This window comes from Mirounga angustirostris, unplaced genomic scaffold (genome assembly GCF_029215605.1).
Source record: "Mirounga angustirostris isolate CCGP_5_RB_7025 unplaced genomic scaffold, mMirAng1.0.hap1 SCAF_13, whole genome shotgun sequence".
Classification (NCBI taxonomy): Eukaryota; Metazoa; Chordata; class Mammalia; order Carnivora; family Phocidae; genus Mirounga; species Mirounga angustirostris.
Genome location: NW_026991721.1, coordinates 56,447,302 through 56,468,978, shown reverse-complemented (window position 1 = coordinate 56,468,978; position 21,677 = coordinate 56,447,302). Strand labels below are relative to the sequence as shown.

At 56.8% G+C, this 21,677-nt stretch overlaps 1 protein-coding gene and 1 non-coding gene across 6 annotated transcripts; one reads left to right on the top strand and one right to left on the bottom strand.

The window, feature by feature from the left end:
• Positions 1-1,324: 1,324 nt before the first annotated feature.
• Positions 1,325-17,274, top strand: ATG16L2 (autophagy related 16 like 2). Of its 5 annotated transcripts, none has more exons than XM_045894380.3 (18): positions 1,325-1,578; positions 3,453-3,552; positions 4,583-4,685; positions 8,178-8,251; positions 8,489-8,740; positions 8,876-8,941; positions 9,230-9,343; positions 10,346-10,408; positions 10,993-11,101; positions 11,439-11,544; positions 12,211-12,281; positions 12,569-12,640; positions 12,768-12,888; positions 13,226-13,331; positions 14,191-14,340; positions 14,577-14,624; positions 14,750-14,851; positions 15,137-17,274. In XM_045894380.3, the coding sequence occupies exons 1-18, from the start codon at positions 1,461-1,463 to the stop codon at positions 15,222-15,224; spliced, it is 1,863 nt and encodes a 620-aa protein (XP_045750336.1). In that variant the 5' UTR covers positions 1,325-1,460; the 3' UTR covers positions 15,225-17,274. The 5 variants fall into 5 exon arrangements, with proteins under 5 accessions (XP_045750336.1, XP_064433037.1, XP_064433036.1 ...); XM_064576968.1 differs by lacking the exon at positions 1,325-1,578 and adding an exon at positions 1,716-2,059; XM_064576967.1 differs by lacking the exon at positions 10,346-10,408.
• Positions 6,191-6,263, bottom strand: TRNAL-CAA (transfer RNA leucine (anticodon CAA)). Its single transcript has one exon. It is a non-coding gene; the product is annotated as a tRNA-Leu (tRNA).
• Positions 17,275-21,677: the final 4,403 nt, after the last annotated feature.

Sequence of the window (21,677 nt, the reverse complement as noted above, 5' to 3'; positions counted from 1 at the left end):
GGGAGAAGCAGACTCCCTGCCAAGCAGGGAGCCCGATGCGGGACTCGATCCTGGGACTCCGGGATCATGACCTGAGCCGAAGGCAGTCGCTTAACCAACTGAGCCACCCAGGCACCCAAGGGGGGAAGGTGTTTCAAAGGAACTTGTGCAAAGGAAATGTGGGGGGCTGAGCTCAGTTCATGGTGGTTTCAAAGCATAGCAGGGGTCCATTATCCTGGGGTGTCACTGGCATTTACTGCCTTCCAAGTCCTGTGACCCATCCCACCATCTCTTGAGAAACGCGCATCTCAAGAGACGTGTCACCTCCAGGGCCCGTGTGGCTCCCCAGTGTCGCCGGATTTCTCTGTTTCCCAGGGGAGAGCCAGGCCTGCATTCACTCACGGAGAGCAGGCTGAGGCTGGGTCCAGTGAATCCCTCCTTTCATTCTTCACACCATACGTGTCTGCAGAGCTCTGGACAGGGGGTCTTGGCTGGAGACAGTTTTATCACAGTTCCCTGCAACCCATGATTCACTGTCAAGTGTACCTGCACGAGATGTTGCTACTCCTCCAGAGGCCGCCCCAAGAGAGTGAACGGTTGAACCCGGGGACAGGACACTGGGCTGCTGGCCAGGTTAGCCACCCACTCTTGTGCAACCCCAGGGGCCCGGGATTTGCCAGATGAAGTCCGCTGCAGCCCTTCGCTCTCAGGGACCTCCACTTTCTGCGAAGAACTAAGCCCCTAAGCCCTGCTCTCCACAAGGGCTCTTCTGCTTCCTGTCTCACGAGTTTCTGTCCTCTGGGAGTTTTGATATCCTCAAACCTCTGCACCTGTTCTTCCCGCTGCCTGGAGTCCTTCTCTCGTCCTGGCCAGCACCTACCTATTGCAGCCCTCCGGTTCCAACTCAAACGCCGTCATCCGCGAAAGCAGCGCCTCTTCACTTCGGTCCCTTCCTCCTCGGCGCTCCGCCTCGCCGCCACGCTGTGTGTGCCTCGTGCCTGTGTCGCCTCCCCTCGCAGACCTTGAGCGCCTCCAGGGCAGGGTCCGGGTGTGAGGCGTCTCTAGGTCCCCAGCTCGGAGCGCGACCTGACCGGAGGGGCCGTGGGCGACGTCGGTTACTTCCGAACTCGGTCTCGGCGCCGAGGGGTTGAGGCCCGGCACCGGGAGGCCGGCCCGACAGCTCGCCCACAGGCGTGGGGGAAGCCGCCCCGGAGGCCGCGACCTCCATCCCGGCTCACTGCGGCGGACAGCGATGGCACCCCGACGTGGGTGAGAATTTCTGGTGCGGTCCGGGTGCTGTAGACCCTGGGGTAGGCTTCCCAGCACGTTTGCTCGGCTTTCTCCCCCGACGAACGCTCTTAGGACGATCCGGGGAGTCCCCGCCGCTGCCGCCCCCTGACGTCACGGAGTCCCCCAGAGGCCCCGCCCCGGTCGCGCCTCCTTCCGTGGGAGCGGCGCGCCGTGCGGGCGGGAGAGCGGCTATGGCGGGGCCCGGCGCCCCCGGCGTGCCCGTCGCCCGCTGGAAACGCCACATAGTGCGGCAGCTTCGGCAGCGGGACCGCACGCAAAAGACACTCTTCGTGGAGCTGGTGCCGGCCTGTGAGTGCGCCACGGGGGCCCTGCAAGATGGCAGTGGAGGGAGGGGACGGAGATCCGGGCGCGGGGAGGGAGGGTTGTCTGGCTCCTCGGGCAGTGACCCGCGGGCAGAAAAGCCTTCTCGCCTCCGAATCCTTGGGCCTTCTGGCCCCTCTGTTTCGCCCCACCTCTGACTAGCCAGCATTCCTGCCCTTTCCAGTCCAGGCTCTAGCTTAGAGCCCCTTCCCGGACGGAGCTCCCTCCCGGTGCTCCTCCCCTCCTGGCCCCTCAGGGCCCGCCTCTCCCGGACTGGGTTTCCTGGGCACCGGTTTGTTAGCTAGTGTTGGTTTTTTAGGGTCTCTTATGCTTCCCCCTCCCGGGGCAGTTCTCAGGGTACAACCTAGTCAATCCATTTGGTCCCTGTGACCCAGTGAAAGAACTCTCGAGAGCAGCTACTTCTCTGAATCTCTAGGGAGGAAGCTCAGCGTCTCAGGCTTTGCCACTGGTACGTGATCCTGGCTCAGGTTTTTGGAGCGCCTCTGTGCTCGGGCAGCCGCGGCCCGAGGGAGAAACAGGGGACTCCAAGCTGCTGGCTGAGCCCAAGAAGAGTCATACTCAGGTGTTTGGGGCCGGGGGCGGGGGGCTGGTCAGGAGTGGGTATGGCAGTTCAAGCCAGGGGGCACAAGTGTGCATAAGTGGCTCTGGTCCCTCGAAATTGTATGTTGGGGGGTTTGGGTGGGGGGAGTTACCACCACTATCCCTCCAGTTCCATCACTGGTCCTAATTTTGGCTGCTGCTTAACTATCTCCCCCCTGATCCCCCAAACTGCATTTGCAGCTCTTGTCCTGGGTCATTTACCTGCAACCCTCTAGGCTGCTGGTCCTCTCCCTCAGGGATGTGAGGTCAGCCTCCTGCCTCCAGGCAACCTCACTTTTTCACTGCTCTGATGGACAGTGGAACCATCCAATTTGAGGGAGAAGTCACCCCTGTCCCCCAGGAGCTGCAGTCTGTGGGACTGGAGAGACCCCGAGGGCTGCGATCAGACGTAATGAAGCTCCAGTTTTCTCTGTGGTCTTGGGTGGGTTGTATCCTTAAGCCTCAGATTTATCACCCATAAACTGGGCAAAATGGCGTCTTCTTTAGATTTGCTGGGGGGCCAGTGCAGTGCCCTGGGGGCTGGGGTGGGGTTTTGTGTGAGAACTAGCACAGTGACCTCAGTCGAAGTGACAGGCAGGGAACCGGGTGAAGGAAAGGAGCTGAGGAGCTAGGCCTGGGCTTACCACCCCCACCCTACCCTGGAACTGGTGAGAAAAGAGGAAGTGAGTGTGGTGGGGGTGGAGGGAGATATTCCAGGGTCTGCAGCAAAAGCTAACAAATTCAAGGAGGTCTGCTGGATAGTTGCTCAAGGACTTTCTCTTCTGGCCTGGGGGAACCTTACCCCAACTCAGGGGAAGAGAGGATTGTTTTTTAGAGTAGAAAATTAGAGCCCCTGGAGGGGAAGTAATTTGCCAAAGGCCGTAGGCAGGTGGAGCTGGGTTTATTTCATCACTCTTTGGGGCAAAGACTTGCTCTGGGGCAAGGCTGAATCAATCCCTGGCGCTGTCCTTCCCTCAGGACCCACAGTGGTCGGTGAGGCCAGCCATCTACTTCCCCTGCAATGGCTGTCTTTCTCTGTCCCCTGGAGAGACGGTTTCCTGGGAGGGCCTGTGGGCAGGTGCTGTGAGGAGGCTGTGCTAAGGCTGAAGTTCTGGGTAGAGCCCACAAACACCCCTCAGGCAAAGGGCAGAGCCCAACCTGCCAGTAGCTCTGCCATTCTGCATCCCTGGGCTCCTGCAGCCCTCCCAGCCAGAGAGGTATGCCTGGAGTCTGCTGGAAAGTGTTTGTCTTTGTACCCCTAGATAACCGTCTCCTAGAGAAGGCTGAGTTGCTGGCCCGGATCTCAGAGAAGCTGCAGCCAGAGCCAAATGATGTCACTCCTGCTACCCTCCAGCGCCCCTGGTGAGTGTATGAGTGTTCCTGGTTACAATGGGCTGCCTATGCCTGGGCCCTGCCCCCACTGCCTATGCTGGCTTCATTTTCTCCCTGGCATCTCATTGGTCCTTAAATGCTACCCAGGGGAGGGAGGAGCTGGTCTCTTGAAACTTCCTCCAGGCCAGCTGCTTAGAATGCCCTTTCTTCACCACCTTTCTAAGTCCATCTCTGCATTTGTCTCATCTCTTCCCTTCCCACCCCCACACTCCTGCCTTTCCCCCTCCTCTTTTTGTGTCCCTGATCCTTACCTGATGCCTACAGAAAGGGTCTTGCTACATATGCCAAAGGGGGAGTGAAGATGAGAACCAGGAATGGGTTGGGCCTCAGAGTTGGGAGGTGCTTTTTTTTTTAAATAAAGATTAATTAATTAATTTGACAGAGAGAGAGCATGCACACACACACATACAAGCAGGGGGAGTGGCAGGCAGAGGGAGGGGGAGAAGCAGGGTCCCATGGAGCAGGGAGCCTGATGCAGGGGCTCGATCCCAGGGTCTCAGGACCTGAGCCAAAGGCAAATGCTCAACCGACTGAGCCAGCCAGGCGCCGCTGGGAGGTGCTTCTTTTTTTTTTTTTTTTTAATTTTTATTTATTTATTTGAAGAGAGAGACACAGTGAGAGAGGGAACACAAGCAGGGGGAGTGGCAGAGGGAGAAGCAGGCTTCCCGCCGAGTGGGGAGCCCGATGCGGGGCTCGATCCCAGGACCCTGGGATCATGACCTGAGCTGAAGGCAGACGCTTAATGACTGAGCCACCCAGGTGCCCCCCCTGGGAGGTGCTTCTTAAGGAGGGTCCTAGCTAGTGAACCCAAGGCCTGGGGAAGTCCTAGGGCAGAGGAGTCATGGGCAGTTTCAGTTTCTGGAGACTTGCCTTTTCCTCTACTGGCATTGGGTTTCCATCTTCCTTAGGAGAAAGTTCATGGTTTTGGTTTCAGGCTTTCCGTGTTCATCCTGTGGGTGAACTGAGGGACAAAGAACACCGTTCTCTTATTGGTTGGCAGGGAAGAGGAATCGGGGCCGGACTCAGACCAAGTCCCATCACCAACCACTCTGAGGGTGAAGTGGCAAGAGGAGGAGGAAGAGCTCCGGCGGGTCTGTGGTGAGGTAGGCTGGGCAGGGGTCTGAGAGAGAATGGCGTGGGGCCAGAATCCAGGACTTTGGGGGCAAGGGGATGTGGTCCAAGGGATCCGGCAAGTGAGGGACATTCTCCAAGTCCAGTGCCACAGTGCTCTCTAGCTTGGTTCTGGCAGCCCAGGAGGACGTGGTCTCCAACAGCAGCTAGAGGATGTGAGGTGAGCGCTCAGAGAGGAGGATGAGGTACACAAGGCCAGATGAGTCTGTTCCCCCTTCCAGAAGGTCCCGCCTGCTCTGTTCACAGCCTGCCTCCCTAACCCTGGGGCCCAGCACCGGCTGATGCACAGTATACACTTGCAGACCAAATGAGGAAGGTGGCCCACCCCCACGGCAGGGTGTGCTATTTCCACCCGACACTGCTGCCCCCACCCCGTGGTGCCTCTTGGCTGCAGTTTCACCACATTGTCCTGGTTTTCTTCTCTTTTCTGTAGCAGTTGCTTCTGAACTTCCTTCTCTGGCTCGTTTCCTCCTCCTCTTTAAATGTGGGTGTTCCTTGGAGCTTGGGTGGGTTCACGGACTCCTGTGGCCTCAAAGATGGTATGCTGACTCCCAGACCTGTCTCTGGCCCAGTCTTCTCCCCTGAGCTCCACACTTGTTGGTCAGCTGGGGTTCTTGGACATCACATCTAAAATCAGATTCCCCATCTCCCCCATAGTATATGGCAAGCACCACATGGAGACGGGACTCCTGCAGGTGCTGGGCTAAGCATTATTTCAGCTAATCCTCCACAACTCTACAGCAGGAAACTGAGGCTTAGAGAAGCGGAGCCAGGATCTGAACTCCTTCCCACATGAATCCATCTTCTGTGATCTCCATTCATTCTTTCAACAAAGATTTATTGACAATTGTCATTATCCAAGGCACATGATAAGGACAAGACCTGGCCCCGTGGAGCTTCCAGTCCAATGGAGGCTGTTGGCCATAAACACATGCCTAGTTACAGCATGCCACGTTACTTGCCCAACGAGTGTGGGAGTGGGGCTATGAACCCAGTGAGAGCCTCTCCCTCAGAGCCCCTATTGTAGTTACAACTTGACATTTGAGGCACTTCCTGGGCTGTGAGATCTCCAAGGCCTGGGATGCCCTTGCTTTGCTTCCACTTATCCCTGGGGTCTGTCCTCACAGTCCATGCTAATAAATATTTGTAGACTAAATGATGGATGAGGTAGACCCTCCACCCCCAACTGGTAGTCACTGGGCTGGAAACTGAGGGGGCACCTCTAGTCCCTCCCAGCCCTCCATCCTGAGCTAGCTAGCAGTCATCAGCTCATGGATCCTGCCTCCAAATCCATCAACTCTCTGTTGGCCTGGCCCAAGTTACCCTCATCATTCCTGGACAACCCCTCCCTTGGCACTCCCATCCATTCTCCATACAGCACTCACAGTGAGAAATATATATACACACACACCTATGTATGTATGTATATATGTGTACACACACACACACACACGTTTTTCTTTTTAAGTAGCCTCCATGCCCAACGTGGGGCTTGAACTCACGATCCGGAGATTTTGAGTCCCATGCTCTACCAACTGAGCCAGCCAGGTGCCCCCAGAGTGATATATTTTAATAACAAAAAGATCTTCCTTAAAAAAAGACAATACAGACACACATGCTTGTGAACATTTCAAGAGAACAGAAGCCCACCGAGTAAAGAAGTGAAACCCCCTTCACCATCTCTCCCATTGTCAGTTTGGTATACATCTTCCAGAGCCCTTTAGCCTTCCCAGGGGGGTTCTCCAGAATTTCCTGCCACTCTCCCTGTCTCTGAACTAATAGTCCCCTTGGTCTGGGACACTTCCACAAACCCCTTGCCCTTAGCACTTCCTCCCTGGCACTTCCTCAGAACACACCAGTCAGTTCCCATTGGATATGCCAGGGGAAGGGGAGTTTTCTTTAATTCTTAGTACTGTTTCACATATTGCAATAAGCATATATCATTGTTATTATTTTAGCTTTTTGGGGGAAATAATTATAGATCATAGGAAGTTGCAAAGATTGGTTACTTCTTATGTAACTATAGCATACATGATCAGGAAAATGATATTGATATGAAATATACATAGATTTCTTTGTCATGTTGTCCCATATGTAGATTTGTGTGACGGGCAATATACAGCACAATTTCATCACCACAAAGATCTCCCTCTTGCTACCCTTTTTCGTCACAACGCACCCCTCTCCCCCAACCATCCCTAACCCTGCACCCACTAATCTGTTTTCCATCTCTATTATTTGGCTTTTGAAAAACCTCCCCAAAATATTGAATCACAGACTATCAGTGAAAGTAAATGACAGGCAAGGAAGCAGAAGTGGAGGTCAGACTGCTCCGTGGTGAAAGGAATTACAAACGTTAGGAACTGGGCCGCTAGGAACTGGGCCGGCTAGGAAGGTAGGCACGGGCCGGCGCACGGGCAGAGGGAGATCTGTCAGTGCGGCTGAGTAGCGCTGGCCTCGCTCCTCAGTCCGTCCCTCACCAGGCCCACGTGAGGAACAGGTTAGCAGTCAGAGCCCCCGCCTTGGTTATTTCCTCATGTTCCTCTTGTCACACTGGTAGGAACTGCTTCACCTGAGGTCTGTCTCTTCTGCTGACCCTTCAGCGCTAACAAGTGGGACTTGACCTTCCTCTCTGTGGCTTCCCCAGCTCTTGGTTGAAGGACTGCTGAATGAGGCAGGGGCACGGATGAGGTGACCCTCACCCCCATTCTAGGCCTGGGGGCAGCTCAGGTATTCAGTCTGGCCTCTACGCTCCCACAGCCTGTTCTCCTTCTTGCCCTGTGCCTCTGCTTAGGGCTCCTGGTTGCTCTCTGGAATCTCTGCTCGGCTAGGCCAGGGTTAGAGAAGTGGGGAACAGAGCCCGCACCCCTTGAACCTCTCCTGTAGACCTGTCCTGTACTTGGAGCATCATGTTACGTGGTCTGCCGTGTAACTTTGTCAAGACACTTAACCTCTCTGTGACAGTGTCCTCATCTGCGAAATCGGGAAAATGGCAGTACCTACCTCATGCTCGCGTTATGGCGATTAGAAGAGTTAATATGTGCCTAGTGCTCAGAACAGGGCATGACACACACGTGCTATATAAACGTTTGCTATTATCTGAAATATTACTCCTTCTAGTAATTCTACATTACCCTCTGAGGTAAGTGCTATCATTCCCACTTTACAGGTGAGGAAACAGCAGGTTCAGAGAGGTTAAATGGCCGCCCCGGGGTCACGGAGAAAATAAGTGGCCCTGCCAGGGCTGAAACTCAGGTGTTAGGCTCCAGGGCCCAAGGCCCTTCCACTGTTCCACAAAACAGCAGTGCGTTCTGTGCGCCGCCCTTCACCTGTCAGAGCCTGTGCTTTCGGGGTGGGTGGAGCAGCCGACTCTGCTCCACGTCCAGCCGGAGAGGGGCTGGGAGCGCGCGGCGGGAGCCCTGCAGAGGCGCTGCCGCCCACCTTCCGCCCCCGACCGCCCCCAGATGGCCTACCAGGTGGTGGAGAAGAGCGCGGCCTTGGGCACCCTGGAGGCGACGCTGGAGGAGCGGCAAAGCAGGTGAGGCGCGGGCCGGTGCGAGGGTGGACCGCGCCCACCGCTGGGTGGCTCGGGGCCACCTCTGCCGGGGAAGGGGCGACGGGGTGCTCCTGCGTGTCTCCAGCACGGCCCGGGAGCTTTCCCCACGGAGTGGGAGACCTGGCTTAGCCACCTGCCTGACGGCGTGGAAGGGGCAAGTCTGTCCCCCTCTGAGACCGGCTCCCACCGCGCCGTGACGAAGGGTGCCCCCTCCCGCAGGCTGGCGGCTCTGGAGGCCCGCGCCGCGGAGCTGCAGCAGGCGCGGGCGCGGCAGGCCCGGCGAGTGGACGCACAGCGGGCGCTGAACGTGGCGCAGCGGGCGGCCTACGAGGCGCTGCGCGCGCACGCCAGGCTCCAGGAGGCGGCCCTGCGCCGGCTGGAGGAGGAGGCGCGTGACCTGCTGGAGCGGCTCGTGCAGCGCAAGGCGCGCGCCGCCGCCGAGCGCAACCTGCGCCTCGAGCGCCAGGAGAAGTGAGCGCGCTTGGCCCCGCCCGTCGGAGACGAGAGCGCCGCGGCCCTGGGGGGGAGCGCACGCTCCGCGTTTCACCTCCGCGGCCCGAGGCGCGTCGGCCCGGCGCGGCTCTCTGGATGCTTCTCTTCCGCCAGGGCCAAGCAGGCGCGGATGTCCTTGGAGCTGAAGAAGGCTGCCAAGCGGACAGTGAGCATCAGCGAGTAAGCGTGGGGACGCGCCGGGTCCGGCCCGCCGAGCCTCCGCAGCCCGCTCTGCCGCGCGTGCTCTAGGGCGCCCTTTTCTCTGGCCTCCGCCTGCAATTCTACCCCGCCCCCACCTGTCTGCACGAGGTCCCCACGTAGACTGAGCCCGCAGGACACGCGCAGGCTCGCGTGCGCTGGTCGTAGGCGCCAGCACGGCTGCCCGCAAGATCCCTCTTCACCGTGTTGTGCCCTGGGGGCAGGGAGGCGCTGGTCCCTTGACCTCCCTGAGTTTCACGCCCTGTCCAGGAGCCCAAACCCCATAGGCGACGGGATCAGAGAGGAGCCTGAGACTCTGGCCCGGCCTGCTGAGCCCCTGTCCCTGAAGAGTGAGGCTGGTGAGAAGTGGAAGAGGCCGTTCAGGTGAGGACTGTCCCAGAGCTCTGAGCTGGGCCCCACGCCCCACTCCAGAGTCTTCCTCTAGGGCCTTGGGCCCAGCTCGGGCTCGGGGGAGAGGACAGGTCTGATCTCCAGTGCCTGGAGCCTCTTGGGGTCATTGCCGTCTTAGGGACTCCGGCGCCTTCCCAGGACCAGAGCTGTGGGGGTGCGGTGTCAGGCCGGTGAAAGGGTGTCACCAGGAGGGAACTGTGGGCGAGGCCCAGGACTCAGCTGTCACAGGGGCACAGGTGTGTCCTCACAGGGACACGAGAGCACATGTGTGTACAAGCTTGGGGGAGCGTATCCGAGCGCGTGAGAGCACGTATAGATGTGAGCTCACACGGGCTTCTGAAGCCCATGCATTCCCTCAGTCTCCCCCGTTCATCTCCATTTGTCTGTCATTGCAGCTGCCCTCCCCCACCCTTGCTCCATTCACCAACTTGAAGGCTTCTCTTTCAGCCCTTCCTTGCAGGTCACTGGTGTCCGGGCCTGGGGGCAGTGAAAGAACTTTGGGGAGGGGCATGAGATGCTGCTGGTCCCCAAAGTCCTTGGCAGCCCCGGTGGGCCAAGTCAGCCCAGGACGCATCCTCTTCTGGGCATTTTTGAGATCACTCAGCAGGCCTAGGTTTTACCTCCCTCCATCCGCCAGCCTTGTGCTATCCCAGCCTGAGGGCACCTTCATCCTCTCCCCCATATGCGCCAGCTCAGCCTCCTCAGAACTTTTGGTGGAGGGCACTTGGGTGGTGAGGCAGTTCTTACCATCATGGTGGAAACTTTGGGAGACTTTATTCCTAAATCCCTCCCTGCCTCCACCTTCCGGGGACTGCCGTGGGTCATCCCGCTCTCCTGCTCTTGGAGGAGCCAAGTTCTTGTCCCAGGCTCACAGGCCTGCAAGCCTCAGTGTCCCCAGCAGGGTGTAGGGATGAGTGGCTGCCGTCTGCACACTCACTGGCCAGTCCCTTAGCACATCTCTCACTTCTACCCCAGATCTGCCTCTGCCACCTCCTTGACACTCTCCCGCTGTGTGGATGTGGTGAAGGAGCTTCTGGAGTAAGTGTGTGCGTGCACCTACATGTGTGTGAAGGGTTTGGGCCCCTTGGAGGCCCATGTCAGGCTTCTGGACTCCAGGCTTGGTCTGTGTATGTCTCGATCTGTCCGTCTGTGTGTTGCCCAGCTGTCTGTGTGAATCTCTGCTGCCTCTCCCAGACCTCATTTCCCTCATTTCCAGGCCCTGCCTGGCTGTCCTCCACGCTCTGTCCCTCATCCGTGGTCCTCACAGAGGACCAGGATCTCCAGCCTGAGCCTGGATAGGAACTACCACTCAGTTGGGAAATAGGCTCAGATGTGTCAGGACTTGTCCAGGGTCACAGAGCCAAGTGGCAGCCGGGCTCAGACGGAAACCCCAGCCCGGAGGTTGCTCTGCAGTCACCAACTCCTCCCTGCCTCTGTGCCCCTCCCGTCCTCACACTGACCCCCCGGGGTCAGAGGCTGGGTTGGGAATAAGCTCGCTGCCCCTCTGGGCCATGTTCTGCCACCTTTCTTGTCTGCTTTCTGTTGTTGCCGCCTCAGGAGCATGAGACTCCCATGTCAGAAGGCCTTGCCAAATGCCTTCCTAACACCTGCCCCCCACCCAGTTTCAAGAAGAGGAGAGGCCACTCCATTGGGGGAGCTCCTGAGCCGCGATACCAGAGCATCCCTGTGTGTGTGGCTGCCCAACCTCCTACCCAGGTTCAGGATGTGCTGGTAAGGGAGGGGCTGGGCCACATGCATGAGGTGCCCATATGGGGAGTGTAGGCCCCAGGGGTGGTCCACGGAGGCCAGGGAAGCAAGGCTGGGCTCCTCAGCTAGAGCACAAGTGTTCTTTCCCATCCAGCGGTAGAAGCCTTTCAGCATTTAGTGATGGGGGATGGACTGGAGAGGGAGATCAGGAGGCCAGGCAGGGGACGGTGGGGAAGTACAGCGGGAGGCTGCTGCAGGGCTGCTGAGACCCGATGTGTGCAGGGGTGCGTGTGAGAGCCTGTGTGTGCAGAGAGGTGCGTTTGGTGAGGGCCAGAGGCACCAACCTCCCTTTTCCCCGTAGGATGCCCACCTTTCCGAGGTCAATGCTGTTTGTTTTGGCGCCAGTCGCAGCCTCCTGGCCACCGGAGGGGCTGACCGCCTCATCCACCTCTGGAATGTTGTGGGAGGTGAGGGTTTCTCCTCTGTGGGCCATCCTGGGGCTTTCTCTCCAGAGCCCACCCTCAGCTTGCTCCTTAGTGGGCAAAGGTCTTAGATCTGTTTGTGTTTCCTGACATGTAACATTTTTGTGGGCAGTGGCCAGATGACCCCTTGGCAAGAGCTCTGGGCTGAGCCTCCTAGTTGCTGGGATCCAGGTCTGCAGGATGGGGAGGGCCCAGCTCAGATGGTCCCTGTTAGGGGAAGCAGGGGTCCCTTCTCATTAGATTCTGCAGGGATAGGACCTTGAGAAGCAGGTCCCTGGGGCCCACCAGCTGACCTCCTCTTCTGGTGTCACTTGAGCTCTCAGAACTCAGGAGATGAGTGTTAACTACCCTCTGCTTGTAGAGGTGGGTGTGTTGGGGAGTCACAGTCATTTCCTGGAGGCTTCCTAGAGAAACGTCTGGCCCTGGCTTGCTGTGTGACCCCGGGACAGTCCCTTCTCCCTGGTCCTCTGTAGCCCTGTGAGATCATCAGCTGCCCCCTGGAGCCCCCTGCTGGCAGTTTGGGGAGGTGCGGCCTCCAGCCCAGGCCCCCAGAAGTCTTTCCTCTAACGTGGGAGAGACTGATCTTCTCAGCAACTCCTCTTCATGAGGTTAGTGACTTCATTTCACCTGTCCTTTTCCTGGTCCCCCCAGATCGTCTGGAGGCCAACCAAACCCTTGAAGGAGCTGGTGGCAGCATCACAAGTGTGGACTTCGACTCTTCGGTGAGGGGACTTAGCCTCAGTGACATGGGACGTCTGTTGTGTGCCCCCGCCCCCAGTCTCCACACTGGGCAGGTGGGGGCTCTGGGACATAAAGGAACATCATGGATGTCCTAGAACCAGTCCCTCTGGCTGCTACACAAACGTACCCTGGGCCTGGAGGCTACTCTGCCTGTCTGGATGATCTGGGAGGCTCAAGGCAGCCCCTGCCCCAGCTCCCTGGTGTGAGGGATGTTGCTTCTGTTCAGGCCCAGGTTCAGGGCCTTTTCCTTCCCCTTCCATCTCTCCAGGGCTCACAGGTACTAGCAGCTACTTACAATCAGGCCGCCCAGCTCTGGAAGGTGGGGGAGGTACAGTCCAAGGTAAGGCCTGACTGAGGAGGCAGCCCTGGGGTCAGGGGTCATGCCTTGGGCCCTGAGGGGGGATATTATGGAGTCTTGGCTATGTCCTTGATCCATATGTGGGATGCGGGGGGGGGGGGTGGCGCAGGAGACACTGTCTGGACACACAGACAAGGTGACGGCTGCCAAATTCAAGCTAACAAGGCACCAGGCGGTGACTGGGAGCCGGGACCGGACGGTGAAGGAGTGGGACCTCGGCCGCGCCTACTGTGAGGCCCAGCCCCCTCCCTCCCCCTCCCTACCTGCTGGCACCCCCAAGCCAGGTCAAGAACACCTCAGCCTGTTCTCTGGGAATGGCTCTAAGATTCACAGGCCTTTGGGGTGAAAGGTCCCAAGGCCTCTCCTTCCCTACTCCCCATCGGTGTTTTTTTCTGCTTGGTTTCTTGGTGACTTTAGGCTTTGGGCTGGGAAGCAGGGGACCTGGTTTCTAGTTTGGGGAGGATACTTACCCCCTGGGGCTTCTGGACCTCAGCTTCTCCGTATGTCCAGTGGGATGGCTTCCAACAACCTTTTTCTGAGGCTAGGGCTCTGCTCTTTGGTCCCCAGGCTCCAGGACCATCAATGTCCTTTCCTACTGTAATGATGTGGTGTGTGGGGACCATGTCATCATCAGTGGCCACAGTGACCAGAAGATCCGGTTCTGGGACAGCAGGTGACAGGCATGGGCTGTGGGAGGTGGAGGCCTGGGGACAGGCTTCCTGTGTTCTCTTTCGTTTCTCTGGCCACAGAGCCATGGAGGCATCTCAGGGAAGTGAGGCTGCGGTGGCTTCTCTGTCTAGGTGTGGCCCCTTGAAGGCTCCGCTGCCTCCGGGGACCTATGGCACCTTTTTAGTGGCTCTTGGTCCAGCTGCTGGACTCTGCCTGGGCCTTGCCAACCAAAATGGAGGAGCCCCCTTTTCTACTTAGTTACCACTTTTATTTATTTTTTAAAAATATTTATTTATTTGGCAGAGAGAGACACAGCAAGAGAGGGAACACAAGCAGGGGGAGTGGGAGAGGGAGAAGCAGGCTCCCCACTGAGCAGGAAGCCCAATGCGGGGCTCGATCCCAGGACCCCGGAATCATGATCTGAGCCGAAGGCAGACGCTTAACGACTGAGCCACCCAGGCGCCCTAGTTACCACTTTTAAATCAAAGGAAACAAAGTTTTTGTTGTTTTCCGGCCTGGAGCCCGGCATAGGGGGGTGATTTATAAAAGCCGGTGCTGGAGCTGGAGCTGGCGCCGGGTCTCCTTCCAGGTGTGCGGTGAGTGCCGTTGGAGACCCTTTGCGCTCTCACACGTTTAATGGCAACTCTCGTTTCCTCTCCAGTGGTTTTGAGGCCCCAGCTTCTAGTCAAAGGCTGGCTAAGTTCCTCTTGGAGGGGCTGGCCGCAGTGGGAGAAGGGAGACTAGTCAGCGTCAGCCCTGGCCCCGGTGATCTGAGACCCGGGGGCCCCTCTTGACTTTGTTCACCTGTCAGGAGTGGCCTTGGTGGGCTGTTCCTCATCCCTACCTCTGTCTCTGCTCCTCAGGGTCCCCTGCTGCACCCAGATCATCCCTGTGCAGGGCCGGGTCACCTCCCTGAACCTCAGCCAAGACCAGCTGCATCTGCTCAGCTGTTCCCGAGATGACACACTCAAGGTCATTGACCTTCGTGTCAGCAATATCCGCCAGGCATTCAGGTACCTGCTTTGTGCCCCCGGCACTGTGGCTTTGGCCGGGGCAGCTGGGTCTCTCATCCCTTGTTAAGGGCCCTTCTGGACCTGTCAGTGGGGGACCCATTCTGGAGGCCCTTCTGGACCAGGACCTGCTGAGGTGCCCCAAGCTCCTGATGGAGAGACGAAGCTCTTGAAACTCCTGGCTGAGGGCAGGGACCGGCAGCCACGTTCATTCTGACCCTGGTTGTGTCTGCCCTCAGGGCTGATGGCTTCAGGTGTGGTTCTGACTGGACCAAAGCCGTGTTCAGGTGTGTGTGTGAGAGCATGTGCCTGAGCCTGAGCGTGCCCCCCCCCCGACCGTGTATGTCCATGTCTGCATGCGTGCGCCCTCGCCTCTGATCATTTCTTGCTTGCCCTGCTGTGCCCACTGCAGCCCGGACAGAAGCTATGCCCTGGCAGGTTCCTGGGACGGAGCCCTTTACATCTGGGATGTAGACACCGGCAAGCTGGAGGGTAGTCTGCGGGGACCCCACTGGTGAGCATGGCCCCCACCCCCGGCCCCAGTGCTGCTAAGCCAGTTCCAGGTTCTGACATGCGTGGGACCCTGGAGTTCCCAGCCCTTGTCCCCCCCTCCCCCCCTCCCCCTCAGAGCCCTTCTTAGTTCACAAGGTGCTTTCCCTTGTGCGCAGCTCTGTGAGCCCATTTTACAGGCTTAGAGAGAGCCTCAGGCTGCCCTGTTCCAGTAACGAGGGGCAGAACCCAGGCTGCAGGCCCAACTTCTGAGGCCTCCTCCCTGAAGCCCGTCCCTCCCTGTCCTCAGCACTGCCGTCAACGCCGTGGCCTGGTGCTCCTCGGGGAGCCATGTGGTGAGCGCAGACCAGGCCAGGAAGGTTGTGCTCTGGCACTAGCCGTGACTTCTCCTGCCAGGGCTGGAGCTCGAGTCTGAAGCCCAAGGCCAGAAGACAGCTTCCCACCGCTCACGGGGCTCGGGAACAAGTGGGGATGGGGGTGGGATGGGAGGGGGGTGGCCTTGGGGCATTTAATGGGGAATAGGGCCTGGCAGGACCTGGCCTGTCTGTTGAAAAAAAAAGTGTGTGTGTCGGGGGGGAATTACAGTATTTTTTGCTTGTTTTATCTCTGACTTCTCACTTTCTTCGACGTAAGTGAAAAAAAATTGTATCTAAACTGGTATCTGCTTGCCTCTCTGCAGCGTTCGGGTGGCAGAGGCCTTTGGGCTGGTGGCTCGAGGACGCCTGGGCTTGGCCCCTTTCCTCCTCCTGCACAGAGCTGGGGCCGGGCCAGGCTGGCCTCGGTGCTGTTCCCATCCGAGGAGACAGCATGAAGAAAGGCTCACAGGCAGCCAAGGGCAGTGGCTCTTGGAGCCGTGGGAATCTCACCCTTGGTCCACGCTGGTCCAGAGGCCAAGCCAACACCTTGGACCCTCCTACTTCAGGCGCCCAGGGTAGACTGAGGCTGTGGAGGGGCCATGGGAGTTCCAAGAGGGGCTCTGGTGGAAAGGGTCCTAACACACCAGAGAGTGATGTCAAGTACTTAGTACACCAGGCCTGCCTTTAGATGGGGGCATGTTCTTGCTCCAGAGGGGGAGCCCGGAACGTATGGGGAACGGCCTGGGTAGGTCTTCGTGTTGGGGGGGCGGCCGCGGGCTGGGCCTGGGCTGGGGCTTCACTTACAGGGGCACCACGAGCCTCTGGAGTACAAGGCAGACCTAGCAGGGCAGAGCCTGGGCACCCCACTTGTTCTGTCAACCTCGTGCATGGAGGAGTCGCCAGCAGGACAGCCATTGCCAGTCACAAGACAGCAGAAGGGACTTCTGTCCCTGAGGGGACCTTACTGTGGCATGCTGCTCATCTGAGATTCAAAGGCTTCGCTTTGGAATTCTCAGTTTCCTTCCTTATCACCTTCCAAAGTCTCCCTTGGGGGTTGTTGCCATTCCCAGGGTTAGGAAGCCGTTCCCAGGATGAGCAGCAGGTTGCTGAGCGCCTGAACTTTGCAGCCGGGCTGTCTGCGTTGGAGTCGCAGCCCGCTCTTTAGTAGTTGGGTGATTTTAAACAGGTTCCTTAACGGCTTTGTGCCTTAGTTTCCTCCTCTGCGAAAGGGGAAAATAATAGTACTCACCTCAGAGGGCGCCTGGGTGGCACAGTCCATTAGGCGTCCGACTCTTGGTTTCCGCTGGGGTCGTGATCTTGGGGTTCAAGATGGAGCCCCGTGTTGGGCTCCACGCTCAGCAGAGTCTGCTTGAGATTCATTCTCCCTCTCTCTTTGCCCCTCCCCCACTTCCCATTCATGCCTTCTCCCTCTCCCTCTCTCAAAAAAAAAAAAAAAACAAAAACCATCCTCACCTCAGAATTTACCATATAGACTCAGTGTGTTAGTGTCTGTGAAGCTCCCGGCACATGCCAAAGAGCGCGTGGCGATGAAATACCTAGTCTACACTCTGCTGGCTCTCAGCTCACTCACTGCTCTTGGCCCAGCCGCCCCGAGCTCCAGGTGACATACCTAGCTGCCTCCTGGACAGCAGCTCCCCGACACAAGCGTCTCCCCCTCACGCCCCACATCCTCAGGCACCAGGGGTGGAGCCACTGTGTCTGACTTGAACCTAGCTGCCACGCAGGCCCCCTTCTAGTCTTGCTGTGTCTCCACCTGGACCCCTCTTGCCGTGGCCAGAGTGACTTTCTAAGGTATCGTGGTCACAGATACGACCCTTTGAAGTTCCCAGGCTGCCCGCAAAGAAGCTTTTTGGCATTAAATCCAAAGCCCTCAGGAATGAGCCCACTGACCTCAGCTGCATTTTCATTTCCTTGCTACTCTGAATGTGTTTCGCACATTGATTTTCTCTCTGCCCCAAATGTCCTTCCCTCCCAGCCCCCAATTCAAATTTGTCCTTCGTGATCTTCTCCCTGAGAGCCTTTCCTCACTTACCAGGCTGGCTAGGGTCCTCCTCTCTCCTTGTGTTCCTCTTTGTGTCTCCTTCCCTCCATTTTCAGTCAGGGAGCTCTTGGAAGAGGCCAGGATGGGAATAAAGTAATTCCTGCGATTAGGCCTGGCCCAGAGAGAGCCTCGGGAAATGTCTGTTAAATGGCCGACTCAGCAAGTCTAACAGCTGAACATGCTAGAGGTCCAGAATTTTCCAGCCTGATCCCCGGAGGCCCAGCCCTCTCGTCCTGGCACCCAGTGGCCACCAGGAGTCACCAGCGGCTTAGTGTCTGCTGAGCCATTCTCCAGTCTCCTGGGATTCCCGGCAGGAAAGACCAGTGCTTCCAGTAGCCACCACTACCCAGTGCTTATGTGTCAGGCACAGTGCTCTGCACTTTTCTTTCCTTTTTTTTTTTTTTTAAAGATTTTATTTATTTGAGAGAGCACAAGAGGGAAGAGGGTCAGAGGAAGAAGCAGAATCCCTGCTGAGCAGGGAGCCTGATGCGGGACTGGAGCCCGATGCGGGGCTCGATCCCAGGACCCCAGGATCATGACCTGAGCCAAAGGCAGACGCTTAACCGACTGAGCCACCCAGGCGCCCCTGCTCTGCACTTGCCATGCAGTATTTTATTTGTTCCTCTCAACCTCCGTGTGAGGGAGTTTCTCTCTTTCACAGGTGATAAAATCAGCAGATTAAGTGTTGTGAGATCACAGAACTGGCTTGTGACTGTGGGTTTGTTTTTTTTTTAAACAACAAAATAACATTTTGAGGATCTGGGCTCCCAATTATGCAGGGCTGCAGGGCATCCCCCTGCCCTCTGTCCCCAAGTGGTATGTGCCCTGCCTCCACCATTGCTGGGGGATTCTAGCTTTGTGTCCAACCTAAATCCCTCCCTGCATCCTTTCTTTTTTCCATTCTGGGCTCTGGCCGCCGAGGCCTGATTATGGAGGGTCAGTGTCCCTTGAAGTGTGGGACACGCAGGGCCACAGGAATGAGGTGAACTTGAATCCTGGGAGGCTGTTACCGGCTGCCCCACTTGGGGCAGGTACTTCCCAGGACTGCAGCGAAGGCTGCTTAGATAATCTAGAAAAGGCGTTCAGAAATGATAGACTCGACTCCAGGGACAATAACCCCCCTGCTCCCCGTAAACCCTCCCTCCTTCGCGGGGCCAATCTGACAGCCCACCCTTGGCGTGCAGCTGCTTCGCCTCAGGGAGCGCATTCGCACCTCAGCTTACTGGGAAGGAACGCTTCCTGGAGGAGCACGGCTGGAAGGGCCAGTGACAGGCCAAGGCATTTGGGGAAGGGGTGGGTGTGGGGGAAGAGGGGCTGGCTGGCAAAGACTCAGCAGGGGAAGAGCTCAGAGGGGAGCCAGCTGGGAAGGCTGCCCCTCCATCTAGTCTTTGAAAAAGTTCCCTGGTGGTAGAGAGGGTGAGGATAGGGCCCCAGGGCTAAAAACCTCTCTAGGCCTTCAGTATCCTCTGCCTTTCAGGTCTGCATACCTTCCAGGTTTTCAGTTCTCAGGTACTCAGACCGTGCCTGAGTTGGGGTCTCTAAGGTCAAAACTGGAATGGCCTTTCCCTTGCTATGTACACGGGCTGAGGCCCAGAGAGGGGCCAGGGTCTTGTGCAGGGTCACAAGGCAGAGCTGGGATAAGAACCCAGGCCTCCCACTTTTCTGAAAACTGCCCTCAGGTTCTGCAGAGAGGGGCTGGCCTGGTCTGGGACACCCAGTTCTAGGTCCTGCTCCCAGTGGTCTTAGGGGGCGGAGGAGGTTTCCTCACCTCTGAGACTTCCAGGCCCACAGCTCTGGGCCGCACCAAAGGTGACACAGCTCTTCGCTGGGGCTGTTCTGCGGGCACGGGTACGGCCTCCTCTGTGTGCCCTGCCCAGTGAGGCCCTAGTGAGCCTGAGACTTGCCAGGGAGAAATGACAGAAGCCGTTGTTCTGAACTCCTGCTGCCCCCTGGTCATTTCCCTGGAAGACGCACCTTAGCTGGAGCCTGCTGTTCCTGAGTCTCCCCCACCAGGTGTGAGCCCCTTGGTGACAGGGATGAGATCGGAGTCATTTATGTCTCCAGTGCCCAGAATAAGACCTGGGGTAGTTTGAATTCAGTATTCAACAGCAATTGAATAGAGGTGGTCCTGACCACTAGGAAGTCCTCTGGAAGAATCCTGGTGGCACCAGGTGAGGACCCATCTGTGCAGAGTCAGCATACCATGTCCTGGGTACAGGCTGTATTCTTTCTCTGAACATGTATCTACTGGTCAAAAATATTTTCATCCTTCTGCACATTATCTCAGTTGATCCTCTTGGATTTTAGGACGTTTGTATTGCCTTCTCACTCCCACTTCACAGATGAGGAAAGCAAGGCCCAGAAAGGCGAAGGGGTGAGCAGGCCACAGCTCATCAAGGTGGCCAGGGGCGTGAATACAGGGCTTCTGACCAGGCTCCTCCCCTACCCCTCACAGGAGCAAGGGGTGACGAGAACGAGAAGGCCGCTTAGGCGCTTAGCACACAGTGTGGAAGGGGTGTGAACCCTGTTTGTGGGTTCATTTCTGTTGTTTTAGGAGAACATGCCGGGAAAATATTCCCAGACCAGAGCTCTCAGAAAACAGGGCAGAAGTACGCCATTTGTTTTTCTGGCCGGTGGGACCAGGGGAAAATGGTCCAGGAACAAGACGCTCTTTGGCATTCACAGGGTTCTTGGCAGATCAACAGTGACAGAACAAACAGTCTAGGAGGAAACATACTGGTTGCGTCGAGTTGTAGGATTTCAGGACAAATTACAGTTCTCTCTTCTAAAATTTCTGTAACTTGGTTGTGTTTTTGTCATGAAAAACCTCTTTGTAATGAACAAAATAAATGCAAAGATTCAGAGCAGCTAGATTTTGTCGTACAGCCACTCAGGCGGTAACTGGCTCCATGACCTAAAGCTGTGGCTGGACTTGGGCAATGAGTGAACAGAACAGCCCGGGATGGGATCACAATCCAGAGGAGGGTTTGCTTTCTCCCGGGGTGGGGGTGGGGGGGTGGCAGAGGCGGGAGTGTCCAATGGCTTCAATTTTCAATTTCTGGCCATCCCGAGAAATCTGTGTGTTAGTCTGTTCTCAAATACTGTGACCTCTCTGTGTGGTGTTTTCACCGTGTCTAGGAACTGAGCTTATCTAGAACATAAGAGTTGGATAAGCCCTTGGAAATCATCTCATCCCACTCCTTTCAAAGCTGGGGATGCAGCAGCCCAGAGGGAAGGGTCGTTCCCATCAAGTGGTGGCAGGGCTAAAGCCAGATGATATCCTCCTACTTGCCTCTCTGTCGGGCTTGAAGGTGGGGGTGGGGGTCAAAGGTCAGAGACAAAAGGGATCCAGGTGATGTGCTGTGAATCTATGGCTTCATTGTTCTACAGTTAGTGCCTTTGAAGAAGGAGGCCAGAATTCAGCTGCGACGCTGCGGCGGGGCAGTTTAACCGTCCGCTGGTCGCAGCCAGCCTGATGCCAACAGCTGATTCAAACATGGTATTCAACGTGCCCCTGCCCGTATTTCTGTGAGGCCCTCCTTCCGCTGACAGCCTTGTGTGACTATGAAGCTGGAAGACAGCAAGGACCCCAGCTGTGAAGGGAGGGTCACGGGCGGTGGGGGAGGCGATGGTGAGGAACGCTGGTGGTGACCACCTGGCGCCCCAGCCTCGCGCATCCTTCTTGGATCCACAGTGGTATCCTGTGGAGGCTCGGTTCCCACGGCTGTCAAGTGGGAGCTGGGATTCAACTCTGACCTTCTGCCTCCAAAGTCCATGCTGTTGCCTCTCATGCTGCTGGTGGGAGTGTCAACAGATACAATCATTTTGGGGGCCAATTTGACAAAATCTAATGAAGCTAAATGCTCATATAGCTTTCTGACTCTCAAATTACACATTCAGGAATTCACCCAATATTTTTACTGGAACAAATTTATAAAGAATAATGTACAAAGATGTTGTTTTCAACTTTCTAACAGCAAATGGATGGAGACAACCTAAACATCCATCACTACAGCAGGCTTAAATTATGATATATCCAAACCATGGAATGTAAGACAGCCTTCAAAAAGAATGAGGGAAACCTAAATATATAATCCCATGTATATAAAAAGACAATGTGTCTGTGTGTAAGTTTTATGCACAGAAAATGTCTGGAAGAATACATATTGCACGTCCCAGCTCTGGGAAGGAGAGAGCCGTGGGGCCCCTCCCCAAACAGACTGAGCCCTGGTCCTCAATGTGGCTGGCTGGTAGCCAGAAGGAATCAGCCTTTAACTGGGACTTTATTTACCCCCTCTCTGTATCTGTTTTATGGTTTAAAAAAGGAAGGCTTAGGAATGTCTTTATAAAAAGCATTGTCTATTTGGAAAGGTCTATTTACCCAAATCTTTTTATATGGAAACTTAGAAAAC

Excerpts from the sequence above, each read along its gene's own strand:
- ATG16L2 (XM_045894380.3), top strand. The coding sequence starts at position 1,461 with ATGGCGGGGCCCGGCGCCCCCGGCGTGCCCGTCGCCCGCTGGAAACGC. Across the intron at positions 9,344-10,345 it reads AAGTGGAAGAGGCCGTTCAG|ATCTGCCTCTGCCACCTCCT; the intron begins GTGAGGACTGTC and ends CTTCTACCCCAG. Across the intron at positions 12,641-12,767 it reads TGGGGGAGGTACAGTCCAAG|GAGACACTGTCTGGACACAC; the intron begins GTAAGGCCTGAC and ends GGGGTGGCGCAG.